The sequence below is a fragment of the Durotheca rogersii genome (genome assembly GCF_024521655.1).
Source record: "Durotheca rogersii strain YMJ 92031201 chromosome Unknown GGS23scaffold_2, whole genome shotgun sequence".
Taxonomy (NCBI): Eukaryota; Fungi; Ascomycota; class Sordariomycetes; order Xylariales; family Xylariaceae; genus Durotheca; species Durotheca rogersii.
In genome coordinates this window covers 609293-621933 of record NW_026251233.1, presented here as the reverse complement: position 1 = coordinate 621933, position 12641 = coordinate 609293, and the positions used below count along the sequence as shown (strand labels likewise).

Here is a 12641-nt window from a genome sequence, read left to right as displayed (position 1 = left end):
CACGACGTTGTCTCGCGCAGCTTACGACGCGCCCCCTTCGATCCGCCCGGCAATCTGTCCGCGCGTCGATCCGTCTGCATATAAGCATAGGGTGCTTAAGTAGGTATCCGTGAGAGCCGGACTACCAAGTAGCGCTGTTAGGAATCGAACCTATCCTTCGTTAAGTAACCTACTGATCTGGGGCAAAGGACAGAAGGAGAGGAAGGGGAGCGGTAAAGCCCCCAGCACCTGGCCACGTCTACTCGTCCGACTGCCGGAGCGGGTGAGACGGGGGCGCGTTGCTGTCGTCGCAGCCCCAGTCGAGGCTGGCGGGTGACATCTCGGCGATTAAATGCCCAGCCGGGGGCGGGCGACGTACATGTTAATTAGGAGCGAGCTGGGCGGCCCCGACGACCCGATAGACTGTAGTATTAGATAGGTACCTCTACCAGGTGTTGACGCGCACCTCTGCATATGCGATATGCGGATACATCTACCTAGGTACTTGTATTCGCCGAGACACGGCAGACAGCCGCAGGAAACCCGCAGGCAAGTATGCAAGTAAGAACCCCGCCGGAGGTTGGCGACGGGTCGGCCGGTAGTGTGGGATTAGATGGGAGTAAGGCGAGATTGTTCACTCGCCTACAGGCGCAGCGGCGCACGCGCGTGGCGGACCGATCCCAGAGGCCGCCGCCACGCAAGACGCGATCGCGCGCTGGGCGAGCAGTAACCTAGCAGCTCGGCGCCGAGAGAGCGGTCAAGGGAAGAACTGGGCCCATCGTTCCACCGCCGCCGCCGCCGCCAGCCAGCCAGCCAGCCAGCCAGCCAAGCACTACCTAAGCCGGTCCGCCCGATCCCCTCTATCTACCTATCTATCGGAATCACGCCGTGGCTTGCGCCAAGAGACGTCGGACGGGCGAATTCCGCGCGGCCACCTGCGCCCCCCCGCCGACGCCTCCTCGCGCCGGCCGCTGCTAGTGGTCGTGGCGGTGGCGGAGGCGGCGTCCGCACGCGCAGCACGGGCGGTGTAGGTCGGGCGCCCACCACGCACGAGTAGGTCGAGGCGAGAACGCGCGCGCGCGCGTTCCGCTCGCAGAGGGGAAGGGCGGCGGTGCTGGTCCGCCTGCGTCGTTACGCACAGTAACCTCACACTACCTACCTCCTAGGTAGGTGGGATGTGAGGGTAGCGCGCAGGGGGGTAAGGGGGTAAGCAAGGGGTCGCGGCGAGATGGGAATGGGAAACATGGCTGCTTACGAGACGGATCAAGTAGGTAGTCGTTGCGATTCTAATTGCTGGTTGGCTGCGACTGTTGCCGTTACATAGGTATATGATCATGATCGTGATCATTGTTATTATTATTAGCCCGGCGGCGTTGTGTGCCTCGGACCATATCATATGTTAGGTATACCCGGTTTTGCAGAAAGGTGCATCCTACTCATACGGCCAGCATGAGAGTATAACTATCCCCTGCTCGGCCTATAGGTTAGGTACCTAGCTGTGTAGGTAAGTACCTAAGGAGGTAGGTAAGGTGCCTAGAGGTAGGCTCGTACTTTATGTGGGTGTCCCCTAACCTACAGTGTAGGCTACAGGTGGGTTGCCTGCTATACCGCTACCGGCTTGGGCCACCCACAGCGCCTTTCAGGGACTTGGTAGAACACTTTGTTGGGAGGGGGGGACCGTTACCTCCCTTAGCTTGGCCACGTCGCGCAACGCAGTTGGCACTGCGTTGCACCCGGCCTGTGGCCGTCGAAATGACCTAGTCTCGATCGGGGGGATGTCGCCGGACCGATCCGTTTGTTCTGTTCTTGTCCGTCCCGCTCTTTCAAGGGGTCGTCGCGTGTTCGGCATGCCAAGGATGTGGCTAAATATAGCTGAGGATGAGACCCGATCAAAGACGAGAAAAAAAATACCTTGTCGCTTCACAATATGGGGGCCAACTAACTCTATGAGCAAGGGTCACTTGTTTCGCAGGCTTGCTCGTCTAGGTGTAAAATTTCGAAATATTCTTCTATTGCCTTCCGTCCCTCTTTTTGAGGGGTATCTTGTTATTTTGTTCTCTCTGAAGTCTCCAAAGCAGCCCACACAGAAACCCATGTTACCAAATGTATATACATGAAGCAGATCTTGTAACGATTGTAAGCCAGCGAGTGTCAAGAATAGGGGCGGAAAGTTTTTATTTTGGTTTGTTTTTCCCTCTCTTTTACTTCCAAAGCGAAACCCGGGATTCTATCCTCGTAGAAGTTCACACCCGTCAAGGGTAACAAGTTTTCCAGCGCGGCCGTCGAGGCCGTGAACGTTGCCCGAGAACCTGGGCTTGCCATGAGCCGTGGGGAACAGAAGCGAAGTTTGGGTGGGACCGGGTATCTCGAAGAAAACACCGTAACCGCAGCAGCGTCGTAACATCGTATGCTCGGCGCTCAGCGCGATACATCCCCACAGCGGCCCTCCTCACGCCGTTCGAGAAAGGAAAAGCGACCAACTAGGCCGACAGGTTGCCGAGGACGTAGTGACGGGGCACCATCCTGGGTTCCTCGCGGGCAACGACGTCGTTAGGGGAGCTGCCTAGCGTGACGATGATGTCCGTCTCCGGGGTCGTCACCGTCTGAATGTCGTCGGGCAGGTAGTACGCCGTGCCGCAAGGGAAGACGAGGCAGCCCGAGAACACCGTCTTGGGCTCGACGGACAGCTGGCTGGCCGGGAACATTTGCTTGACACCGTCGTGGTCAGCAGCGTTGACGATGGCCGAGACGTCAAAGTAAGTCAGGCCATCCCAGCCCTGGTATGCAACCCTGGTTCCTTCTGTCAGCATACGCGATTCGTCACGTTGAGGACCTCCCTCTTTCATCGCATCATGAGACTTACTCAGCAAGCATGCCAGGGACATCCTCCTTTCCTTCGCTAACGGAGTAGGCGTTACCAATCCACCCAGTCGGGAACTCTGCCCTAGCCTGTGCGTTTCCAGGGAGCGTGATGGAGTCAATGGCAGCATGTCCGTAGTCCGGGGTGAAGACAATGCGTCGAGTCGTCCCGTCCTGGTTGATGAAGGTCATGGAGTTCGCGCTGACCAACGAGACAGCGGCGGCAACGAAGGCAGCAACTTGGGTGAAGGAAGGCATTTTGTCTTATTGGTCGTTCTCGGATTTCTGCTTGGATAGGAAGGGAAGTCGAAATGCAGGTTTCTAAAAAGAATCCACCGAATTCGTTGTGAACTTTTGAAACGTTGGTAAGGAGGCGTTTCTTTGCGGAAAACTAAACGTAGTGAGGGATCGTCGTGTCTTCTGGACCTGAACTGGAAGGATTGTGTACAGCAGCTAACTATGTAGTAGGGCTGTGATAAGGAGTGTATGGCTGAGAAGCCTTGAAATGAAGGAACGATAGCTACGAAGAGCAAAGAAAGTGTGAAGAACCAAAAGCTCGTTGGTGCAACAGAAGAGTGTGTCTACAAAGTCTCGATATCTTTGCAGGGTGAGTCGAGCCCTTTTATAGACGGGAGGACAAAGGCGACTTCACTTACCATTAGCGGCCGCGTGCTGACCTTCCCCATTGTGGCCCCCAGTCCATCAAACGGCCCAACGATAGCAGAAACTTCTCGGGTACACTGGCGGTAGTACCATTGCATGGTAGGGAAATTCGCAAGAAACGTACAAATCCGGAGTAGGGACGCGGTCGACGGCCCTACACCGATCCCATCCAGGTACAGGATTCCTTCCACTTCATCTAGGGCCGTGAGTGTATCAGGGTGGTACAGGCATGGTCCAGGCCATTAATTGGCCAGCTATGACAGAAATAGCCTATTCCTAAACTCGGCCTACATCCTAGATCCGGCTGGCTTGACAACATCAGATCGACCGCAAGCCTCGAACTAGGGGTTGCTTCCGAACTGGACATTGCTTCCGAACCGGACGCTTAGTAGAACCTCGGGTCAAATGCCGGGGAACAGCTAGACGATCGAACCATCACGTCGCCCGTTTCTTTAGTCTATCCGCCGAGAGCGATGAGAAGTTCTAGAATGTACTGGCGGGAGGCGGCAGTTGATTGAAACGCGCGCCGCCCTGATCCGTAGCGCTTGCCGGGCCGCGGAGCTAGCAGACCCAACCTTAGGGCTGACGGATAACGGGAAGGGGGCGCGGGAGTAAGACGCAAGCCGCCGCAAGACTCCTCTCTCCTTTGCCCCTCCCCGCCGGTCAACAGTAAGACCTTGCTAGCTCGACCAATCTGACGAGGCCGGGCGTGTTGAGCGCCGCCAGGGCAGACGGTGAGAGATGTACAAAGGCCGAGAGGGAGGGGTGGCACACACAAAGAGAGAGCGGGAAGGGGATTTTTTTTCTTGCACCTGCATATCACCTAGCATGAATCGTGCGAGTTCGGATCCGATTGGTTGGCTTTCGGATCCCGTTCCTGGTACCTGACAGCTCTTCCATGTGGCATGCTCTAAGAGGTGCTCCTCGGTTCTATCATGTTAGGGGGGCTTCGCCCGACAAAGACAACGCCGGTCTCGACCGCCGGCAAGGAGATATGCCGCCGTACCTAAGCATGCATTAGGTCTGCGGGACCAGGCCGCTAACTAGAGACGCGTCGTCGGGCATCGTCGTCAGAAGAGCCTCCTTTGTCCTCTATTGCGCCGGAAAGCACCCAACACGTGGAGCCAGATGGCAGCGCGTTGCACGCTACGTCGTCGGTATATTGCATCTCATTGTTAGGCACGCGAGGGATCTTTTTGACCAAATGGCCATGCTGAGAGGCATTGTGAGCGATGGGTGATTGTTGGGAGACTGGTGCCGCGTCCCCTTGCGCCTCCGGACGGAACTTTACACACAATAACGTGGATAGGCTTGAGAGCAAGCACTACAGATTCGCACGGCAGCGATGGTGGGGATTCGAGAAACTTCGGTGTAAATTGTTGGGGTGATTTTAGCCCGAAAAGTAGTGGTTACGCCGTAAGATGCGGGCCTATCTGCGGCCATATGCTAGACGCATGGTCCTGTCCCATTTCGCAGAGATACGAGACGATACAATGTTGGAGTTCCGTGCCGACCTCCCAGCGGAGATAGGAAGATCGAGATGGCATTAGCTGTAGTAAGAGAAACAAAGGACGCGGTCTAGAACCCGAAGCGGCGAGGCAGACATAACGGGACAATAAGTCGGCAATTCTTAGGCTGGAGAATCCGTCGATTAAGGGAAACCAACACCGAAGGCCATGCGGATCGGATAAAAACTAATTCGCACCTAAGCTAGGTAGTGTCCATGAGGGATGGAGTCGGTCGACCGAAGCCGGACTCGACGACGTGTAAACTCGGAAATGGGAGTTGATGTGGGGAGAGGGTGATCTTAGCCCGTGAGTGCGGATCGCCGGGCACTAGAGAGTCTTGGTGCCTTCACGCCATCACACGCCGGCACATGGGGGTGGAGTCGGCATGGCGCCCCTAGTTTGCGTTTGCCACCACAAGATGTGTCGCGATGCCCAGACCTGCGAATATAGCACTGAGCCGTAGTAGATGCGGCGAGACGAGACGTCGCAATGTGCCCACATTTCCTCCCTGGCCAAGCACAACCTATGCAGATGGTCGTCACAGCGGCCAGCCACCTCAACTCGGCACTCTCAACCACTCATCGTCGGTATCTACGGCGGTGAGCCTTCTTCTTCGGCAGGGAAAAAGAAAATCTTACATGGGAACCGGGGAGAAGAAGGCGGGCTTTGACGTCGGCAGTCTCTCGTAGGAGTGCACGGTGTTGGCCGGCTCACCGCGAGGGGAAGAGCAGGTCCGCCTCCCTTCAGGTGCAGAGCGATTAGGAAGCTCGGCATATGCCGTGTGGGACGGTACCGACTTGGCGGACCCGAGAGGGAGGGCGCTTGGCCAGCAGCAGACAAGGGATAGCATGCATAGCACTAGCTACCTAACCTATCCCACGCGTACTGGGAAGATTGGGAGAGCCAAAGATTCGTAGCCCGTATCTTGGCGCATTGCTCGTCAGGTACGCCCAAATAGACGTGGACGGACGAGAGGTGGGAAGCGGGTAAGGCACATAGAAGGGCGAGGGGGGCCGAAGGCATAGCGAGAATGTTGACGGTATTCCCGACTGGCGATAGTTCAGCTAGAGGTCAGCGAAGCCGCTCTCTCGTCATTCGTCTGGCGGAAATAGACAGGCCGCGCAAGCCCTCCGTTCCCATGGCTCGCCATCGTTGTCACGGTATACCTTCCATTCGGAGATCCCCCTCGCGTCAGCACCTGGGGGCTACCGGCCCTGCCGTGTCGATGGGTGGTTGAATCATTGCAGCTTGGTCTTCGTTTACCACGTAGCGCCACTGAAGGCGTCAAAGCAGAACACTTCAGCTTCTTCCCGTCGGTCGGCCAGGATGGGTGGAGGCGAGTGAGGATGGATTCGGGGATATGATGAGAAGACAGAGGGACATACGGAGGTTGAGTTGAGTGCGTGCTGGAAGGGGTGTGGGAAGAGGGGAGGGTGGGGAGAAAAGCCAGAGACATTTGCTTTCCACCTGTCCCTTATCGTGATGTGTGATTCTACCTACCTACCTCTACTCATAATACCACCCGCCTTAAGCGCATTAGGGGGAGTATATGCATACCAAGGATGCATAGATGCATAGATCTGAGGTGTAGGGACCCGTAAGGCGATGGCCATTGGCGATCCATTTATGCAGAGACTCTCTTTCATGCATATCGCCCTCTTTTGGCCCACCAGCCTCTTCTTCCATGCGTCTCTATTGGCTTCCAGATCTAACCATCCACCTCTGTCGTCAATGCAGAACCAACCTCTCGAGATCGCCTGCGCCATCCTAAGCGATGCGCTTTAAAATAGCTTATACGCTCTGATGCTTTGTTTGCCGCTACGGAGCTATTGCACCGGCTGCTCTCAAAGTTACGAAGCTACGAAACTCCGTGCCCCGTATCGATTTGGTCAGCTGGCATTTCACGCGTTCCTGGCAGAATCCCAGACCAGGCCCGATCTCGCCTACCCACCCCATCTATGAGTACAGACGTGCGGAGTGCGTCGCAAAATACGGGAGTCAAGAATAGCACCCTCTGACGTACCGCTGTCGACGTGACGGCGCGCGAGGGAAGGCCCCAGCGACGGGGGGGGGAAACGTGGACGTCTCTCGAGGCCTGGGCGGCCGGCCAGACGAGGCGACGACGGGCGGAGCTAGTAACAATAGCAACACGAGCTTTTCTCTCGGTCCTTTCGGTAACAGGGTGGCATCGCTGTGCTGGATCTGGTCTAGGGCCCTCATCACCAACGAACTGGTCTCTCTCCCCACCAGCCCAGCCAAGCCCGCTTGTCCGAAATCGACAGTCGATCAATATCACGTTGCCCAATGAGCTCAGGCCAGCATCTGCATCGTCGACTGGTGAGCCAGGGGGAGGCTGGACGAGGCCTATCAGACCCCCAGCCTGGTGTCCCCAACCCCTCCGAATGCCCTGGTACCTTATCTATCACCCCATCATGGGCGGCTCCGAAGGGCGATTTGCCCAAGATACGGATTTTCTCTTCGCTAGAATTTCCATCCTCCCCCCCGGCCGCTCTCGGGTAACCTCATTGACCAGGAGACGGTTACTTCGTATTACCTCCGAACACCACTCTAAAGAATCTCACCTATGTGACTGCGAGAGAGAACGCCTTCACTCTAGTCGATAGACGAGCACCTAATCAAGATGCAACGTAGCTCACTGCCCATCCGTAGAGGCCGGTACCTACAGGTTGGGCGAGGTTGGATGAAGAGACCCCAGCCTCTGCCATCAGCTTGTCACCCGTAACAGCTATTTTCGAATAGTATCTCTCTCGTCTTCCGCCGGGGCTTGTTACGAGGTTGGCAAATGGTGTTCGTTTTCCGTCCTGACCACCATGACTAAAAGAGTGCCATGTCTAAAAAAGTGCTATATCGTCTTAGGCTATAAAACTACTGATCACCTGGCTCGACCACACGATATCTCCGGCCAAAGATAGCCATAGGTCGTGTGGCCGCCTTTGTGAGTGGGCTTGCCAACCCCGGACGGGCGTCGGTCGATATGCGCACCCGTTGCCATTAACGTGCATGGCATCGTCTAAAGAACTTCCAATCCTCGGTAAGGTAGTAAGCCTGCATGTGCGGCCTGGCCCGGCTCTATCAGGCTACGCCCATTGCTCACCATCGGGTTGCCATGTGCATACAAGCCCTCTCGTCTCGTCTCGAGGCAAGAAAATAAATAGGTGGCTCTTCACCCTGTAGTTCCGGTTGACCTTTGCCCTCACACTATCCTGTATCGTACAGATATATCGCGATCGCTACTAAGTACATACATAATATCCTGTCGAGTCTCGGCCGACATCACCATCGTTTTGCAACTCACCCAGTCGCTTGATCAACCGCGTTGCTAAAACCTAATACCACCACAATCGCTAGCAACCCTCGCTATCACCAACCAAAATGAGAGTAACGCATATCCTTGCTGCCGCCGTTGGCTTATTTGCTGCCGTCGAGGCCACTACGGGCGAGCATACTGCTTGGACTACCGTCTTCACCACCGACTATACCACCTACTGCCCGGTATGTGTATACAACCTCAACTCACTACCAACTCATATCCTGAGCTGTAGCACGACTGACTTGATTTCTAGTCCCCGACTACCTTCTCTCACCACAATGTGACCTATACTGCTACCTCGGAAACCACCATCACGGTCACCAGTAAGTCTTGGTCTAACCTTGCTATTCATATGAGGTTCAGCCTGAGGCTAACCATGCTTTAGACTGCCCTTGCACCGTCACTTACACCAAGCCGCCCCCGATCACCAAGTCGTACACCAAGCCACCCCCGATCACTAAGTCGTACACCAAGCCCACTTGGTACCCGACGGGATCCATCTCTAAGTCCTCGGTCCTGAACTCTACTTACACGCAGCCGCCGCCGCCGCCGCCGACGACGACGCTCACCTCCGGGACCAGGACACCGCCCCCGCCAACGAGCAGTCCGACTACGATCGCCACCGCAGCTGCCGAAAGGATGGGGCCCGTCGGTGCCCTCATCGCCGTGGGCCTGGCTGCTCTTGCTCTGTAATTCTAGTATCGCGAGAAGTCGTGACGCTATTCGGTTTTGCAGATACCCCCCCTTTTTCTTATTTCTACTTTTATAATATCCCAGGTGGCATTCGACTACCAACCTGTTCGTCTTCGACAGAGAGGGGCTTTTCAGAGAAACTGTCTCTCTGAAGGTTCAGCAAGCTTGAGAGTCGGACGGAGCGGGGGCGAGTGTACTTTTGCGGACAATGTTCTATACCCTCCTTGACGGCCAAGGAAACCCTACGGGACACTTGGTGCCTTAATTATACGTTACGACGATTGACGAGGTTATGTGGGCTTCTACGGGAGGAAACGGAGTTCTGAAGGGGAGTTGAGGCTCACATGGTGGGAGGAGGCGGGTGAAGAGAAGGAATTGGGGATCCATCTAACTGCGATATATACCTATATATGAGGTGTGGTGCGCATCTATGCATGCGCGCTCTCACAGAGTACATAGTAGTAGTTAATACTATGCCGTTACGGCTGAAGAAGATACACACACTCCCTTAGGGATATATATAATGCCCAGACAAACCTACACGGAAATACCAAAATAAACAGTAAATAACTACTGAACTCGGAGGACCGCAATTGTGACAAGAAAAAGGATACTATAACTACTGTTTCGACTTATCACTCGAGGGAGCGACTAAGCCACTTACACCTTGCCTACCTACCTATCTCTATCTGTATACCACCTCTTCAAGTCGAACACACCATCCCACTACCTCGCAATGCTCGAGCCTGCCTCTCTTTCGCCTCTCTTATTTTCCCCTTCTCCCCCCCCTCGCTCCCACATACGGACACGACTAGGCGGATCGGCGGGTACGTAGCACACGCCATGCCGGCGGCAGCATACCTAGCCCTCGGGCCCGCCGCGGCCGTGGCAGTTCGAGTGAACACATCCCCTCCCCCCTCCCCCTCTCTTCTAAAGCAGGTCCCACTCCTTATCTCTCGCGCGCGCCACCGTCTACCCAGCAAGAGGGCGGCGTCGCTCCGAGTACGTTGGACGTACGTACCGAATACAGGGAGGGAGGTACGTGCGCACGCGTATACCTGCCTAGGTACTTGCGAGCCCGCGTACAGATGCAATATATATATGCATGCACGCAGCGGGGACAGCGAGTCGAGCCGAGCCCGGGGAGTGGAAAGGGGGGGCTGGCTGTTCTACGTCGGTGGGTAATGGTGGAGAGGTCTATGAGGTAGGTAGGTACGTCTAGGGCACACACACACACACACACACATATCCTACAGACACAGGACAAGATGTGCCGTAGGTATCTAGAGCCCCTCCCCCTCCCCCCAGGCTCCGCCAGCACGGCAACCTGACTCGCGGGTAGGCGAGCCGAGGACAGGTAGTCGCGTGGGCAGGCAGGTAGAGGTACGTATACGCACGGCGAGAGAGGCGGCGCGCGGTGGTGGAGGGACTTAGCCGGACAGCGGACGGACAGAGATGGGGGGAGGGTAATACGGTGGATTGTTCGGCAACTTTTTGGAGAAAGGGTTCTTTGGGGGGTTTTTTTTTCCTCCGCCTCGCCCTGGCGGGTATTCTCTCCGGGGGTAAGAAGAATGGGAATGGGGAATGGGGAATGGAGGAGGCGGTAGGTAAGCGATAGCGATGGAGCAGAAAACCAAAAATTGGAGAGAGAAAAAGATGGAGGCAGACACCTCGAGGAGTCGAGATAGGGCGAAGCGTGCGGGTAATCTGCATCAGCAAGCCGCAGAAGAAACGTCTTGTCTCCGACTTAATACTTGCCTAGCTACATACGCATATTGGTTTGGTTAGTTGGGCGAGGTGTATACCGGGCTGCATAGGTTCGTCCTATCAATAGGGACGAGAGGTAGCATTGGCTACGTACGCCAAGTTTCTATAAGTGTGTTTCTTACAGAGAATACAAAATCCGCCGATTTCTTTTTTTTATTTTTTATCTTCGCGTAGTAAGTCTGTGGATAACGGAACTCCCTACTCGCAGACACTGGACGGATAAGGCACTGGAGGCATCGGTATCCGTGTGCGAGTGCAAGGGGACATAGTTGAATACATGACATTACTCGTGTATGCGTGGATGTGCGCAAAAAGGTATTCTGCGTCAAGATCTGTGGCGTTTACGTCTTCGTCAATCTGCCTCTATCTCCTCTCCCCGACAACTTGACAACCAGGCACATAGACAGACTCCCCTACCCGTGCCGACTCCCCAGTTCCTCCCCTCTTAAAAGAAACCCCCGCTTCTTTTTTTCCTCCCTCTCCCTCTCCCTGTCTCTCTCTCCCTCTCTCTCTCTCTGTGTGTGTGCGTGTGTGTGTGTCTGTCTTGTCTGTCTCTACCTTTTCCTCCCTCTTGGAGCGCCGGCGGTTGGTTGGTTGGTCTACCAACCCCCCGGCTCCTTTGCGCACCACCGCCGGTACCGGTAAGAGGCATGTACCCTCCATATTCCGGTCACCGTTATGCGTGTATCTGCGCATCTGTCACGGATGCAAGGTCGGTATGCAGCACGATGCTGTGTACCGGGCCACGCCACAAACGTGCATCGTCTCTCTGTGCCTACCTACCTACACGTCGCCATGCCTATCAGAGGGGCCGGGCTGGATGGGGATGGAGGACGTGACGGATTAGGCATGCGACGGCAGTTCGCGCGACAGGCGTACGACGATGATTCGGCGGCGCGTGGCCGCCAAGGCGTCGTCCAGCTCGTATTTGCGTTGCCGCCCTGCCGCTGGGCAGACGCACGGCGCCGTCGGCCCAGCTTGCATGGGTGCTAGACCAGTCGCTTGGCGACTGGGAATATCGTGAAGGCTAAGCTGGCTGCGATGCCACCGGGGGCGACTTGGCCGTCGTCGTGTCAGGGTAGGGTAGCTTGCGAAGGGGAGCAGGACCGGGGGGACGGAAGCACCAGGCGAGACGACGACGCGGGGCAGAAGATCCCACGGCGTCATCGCTATCACCGCTCTTCTCACTCGCTCACTTATTCCCGCACTACTTCACTTAAGGGAAAGAGGGGAGAATAAAAACTTTGTTGATGTGGTTGGGCGTTCCTCGAGTGAGATTCCAGCCGGGGGAGGTAGAGGGGGGAGCTTACAATCCCTCTCCTCTTTTCTCTTCCCTCTCGCGCTTGAGCGAAGCTGGAGACGTCGAGGAGGAGAAAAGAGCGTTAGAGCATCCCCCGGACTCGGGCCAGGGTAAAAGTCAGCGATTGGACACCGGGCCGAAGGAGGAAGAGGAATCTCTCTACGGCGAGAACTCTGATGACTCCCGCGGCTTACTGCTGACGGGTTGGCCTGATCGGCACTAAATCCCCATTTCCCTTTACGCGCGCACATCCTGCCTAGGAACATGTGTAAGTCGTTAGGTTATCGTCGCACGAGCGTTCCTCCATGGGTTACGGCTGCAACCCCGGTATGATGGCGTCTAGCACGGGATGCTACTTTCAGAGACACTAGAAGCTGCCACAAAGAGGAAAGAAGAAAAATGAGAACAAAAAGGGGATCTCGTAACGGATTCGCGATCGTGATCTTCACGTTACCACCGTCGTAGCAGCAGCGTCCGGTTGGTGGTATTAACCCACAGCGACACCATCGCCGTCGGCCTCGATGTACGTAGGTATGACGGA

General features: G+C 55.9%; 4 protein-coding genes across 4 annotated transcripts; 1 reads left to right on the top strand and 3 right to left on the bottom strand.

Annotated features, from left to right (window-relative positions):
• Nucleotides 1-2459: 2459 nt before the first annotated feature.
• GGS23DRAFT_592583 (uncharacterized protein) lies at nucleotides 2460-3096 on the bottom strand (the record flags this gene model as incomplete). Its single annotated transcript, XM_051517895.1, has 2 exons — nucleotides 2460-2769; nucleotides 2843-3096. The coding sequence occupies 2 exons, from the start codon at nucleotides 3094-3096 to the stop codon at nucleotides 2460-2462; spliced, it is 564 nt and encodes a 187-aa protein (XP_051375960.1).
• Nucleotides 3097-6732: 3636 nt separating this feature from the next.
• Nucleotides 6733-7856, bottom strand: GGS23DRAFT_547513 (uncharacterized protein). The gene has a single exon (XM_051515093.1). It carries the CDS (start codon nucleotides 7227-7229, stop codon nucleotides 7008-7010), a length of 222 nt encoding a protein of 73 aa, XP_051375959.1. The 5' UTR covers nucleotides 7230-7856; the 3' UTR covers nucleotides 6733-7007.
• A 186-nt stretch (nucleotides 7857-8042) lies between these two features.
• On the top strand, nucleotides 8043-9611 carry GGS23DRAFT_547510 (uncharacterized protein). The gene is made up of 3 exons (XM_051515092.1): nucleotides 8043-8522; nucleotides 8594-8663; nucleotides 8726-9611. Exons 1-3 carry the CDS (start codon nucleotides 8403-8405, stop codon nucleotides 9031-9033), a joined length of 498 nt encoding a protein of 165 aa, XP_051375958.1. The 5' UTR covers nucleotides 8043-8402; the 3' UTR covers nucleotides 9034-9611.
• Nucleotides 9612-9967: 356 nt separating this feature from the next.
• GGS23DRAFT_167676 (uncharacterized protein) lies at nucleotides 9968-10938 on the bottom strand. The gene has a single exon (XM_051511519.1). The coding sequence runs from the start codon at nucleotides 10744-10746 to the stop codon at nucleotides 10252-10254; it is 495 nt and encodes a 164-aa protein (XP_051375957.1). The 5' UTR covers nucleotides 10747-10938; the 3' UTR covers nucleotides 9968-10251.
• Nucleotides 10939-12641: the final 1703 nt, after the last annotated feature.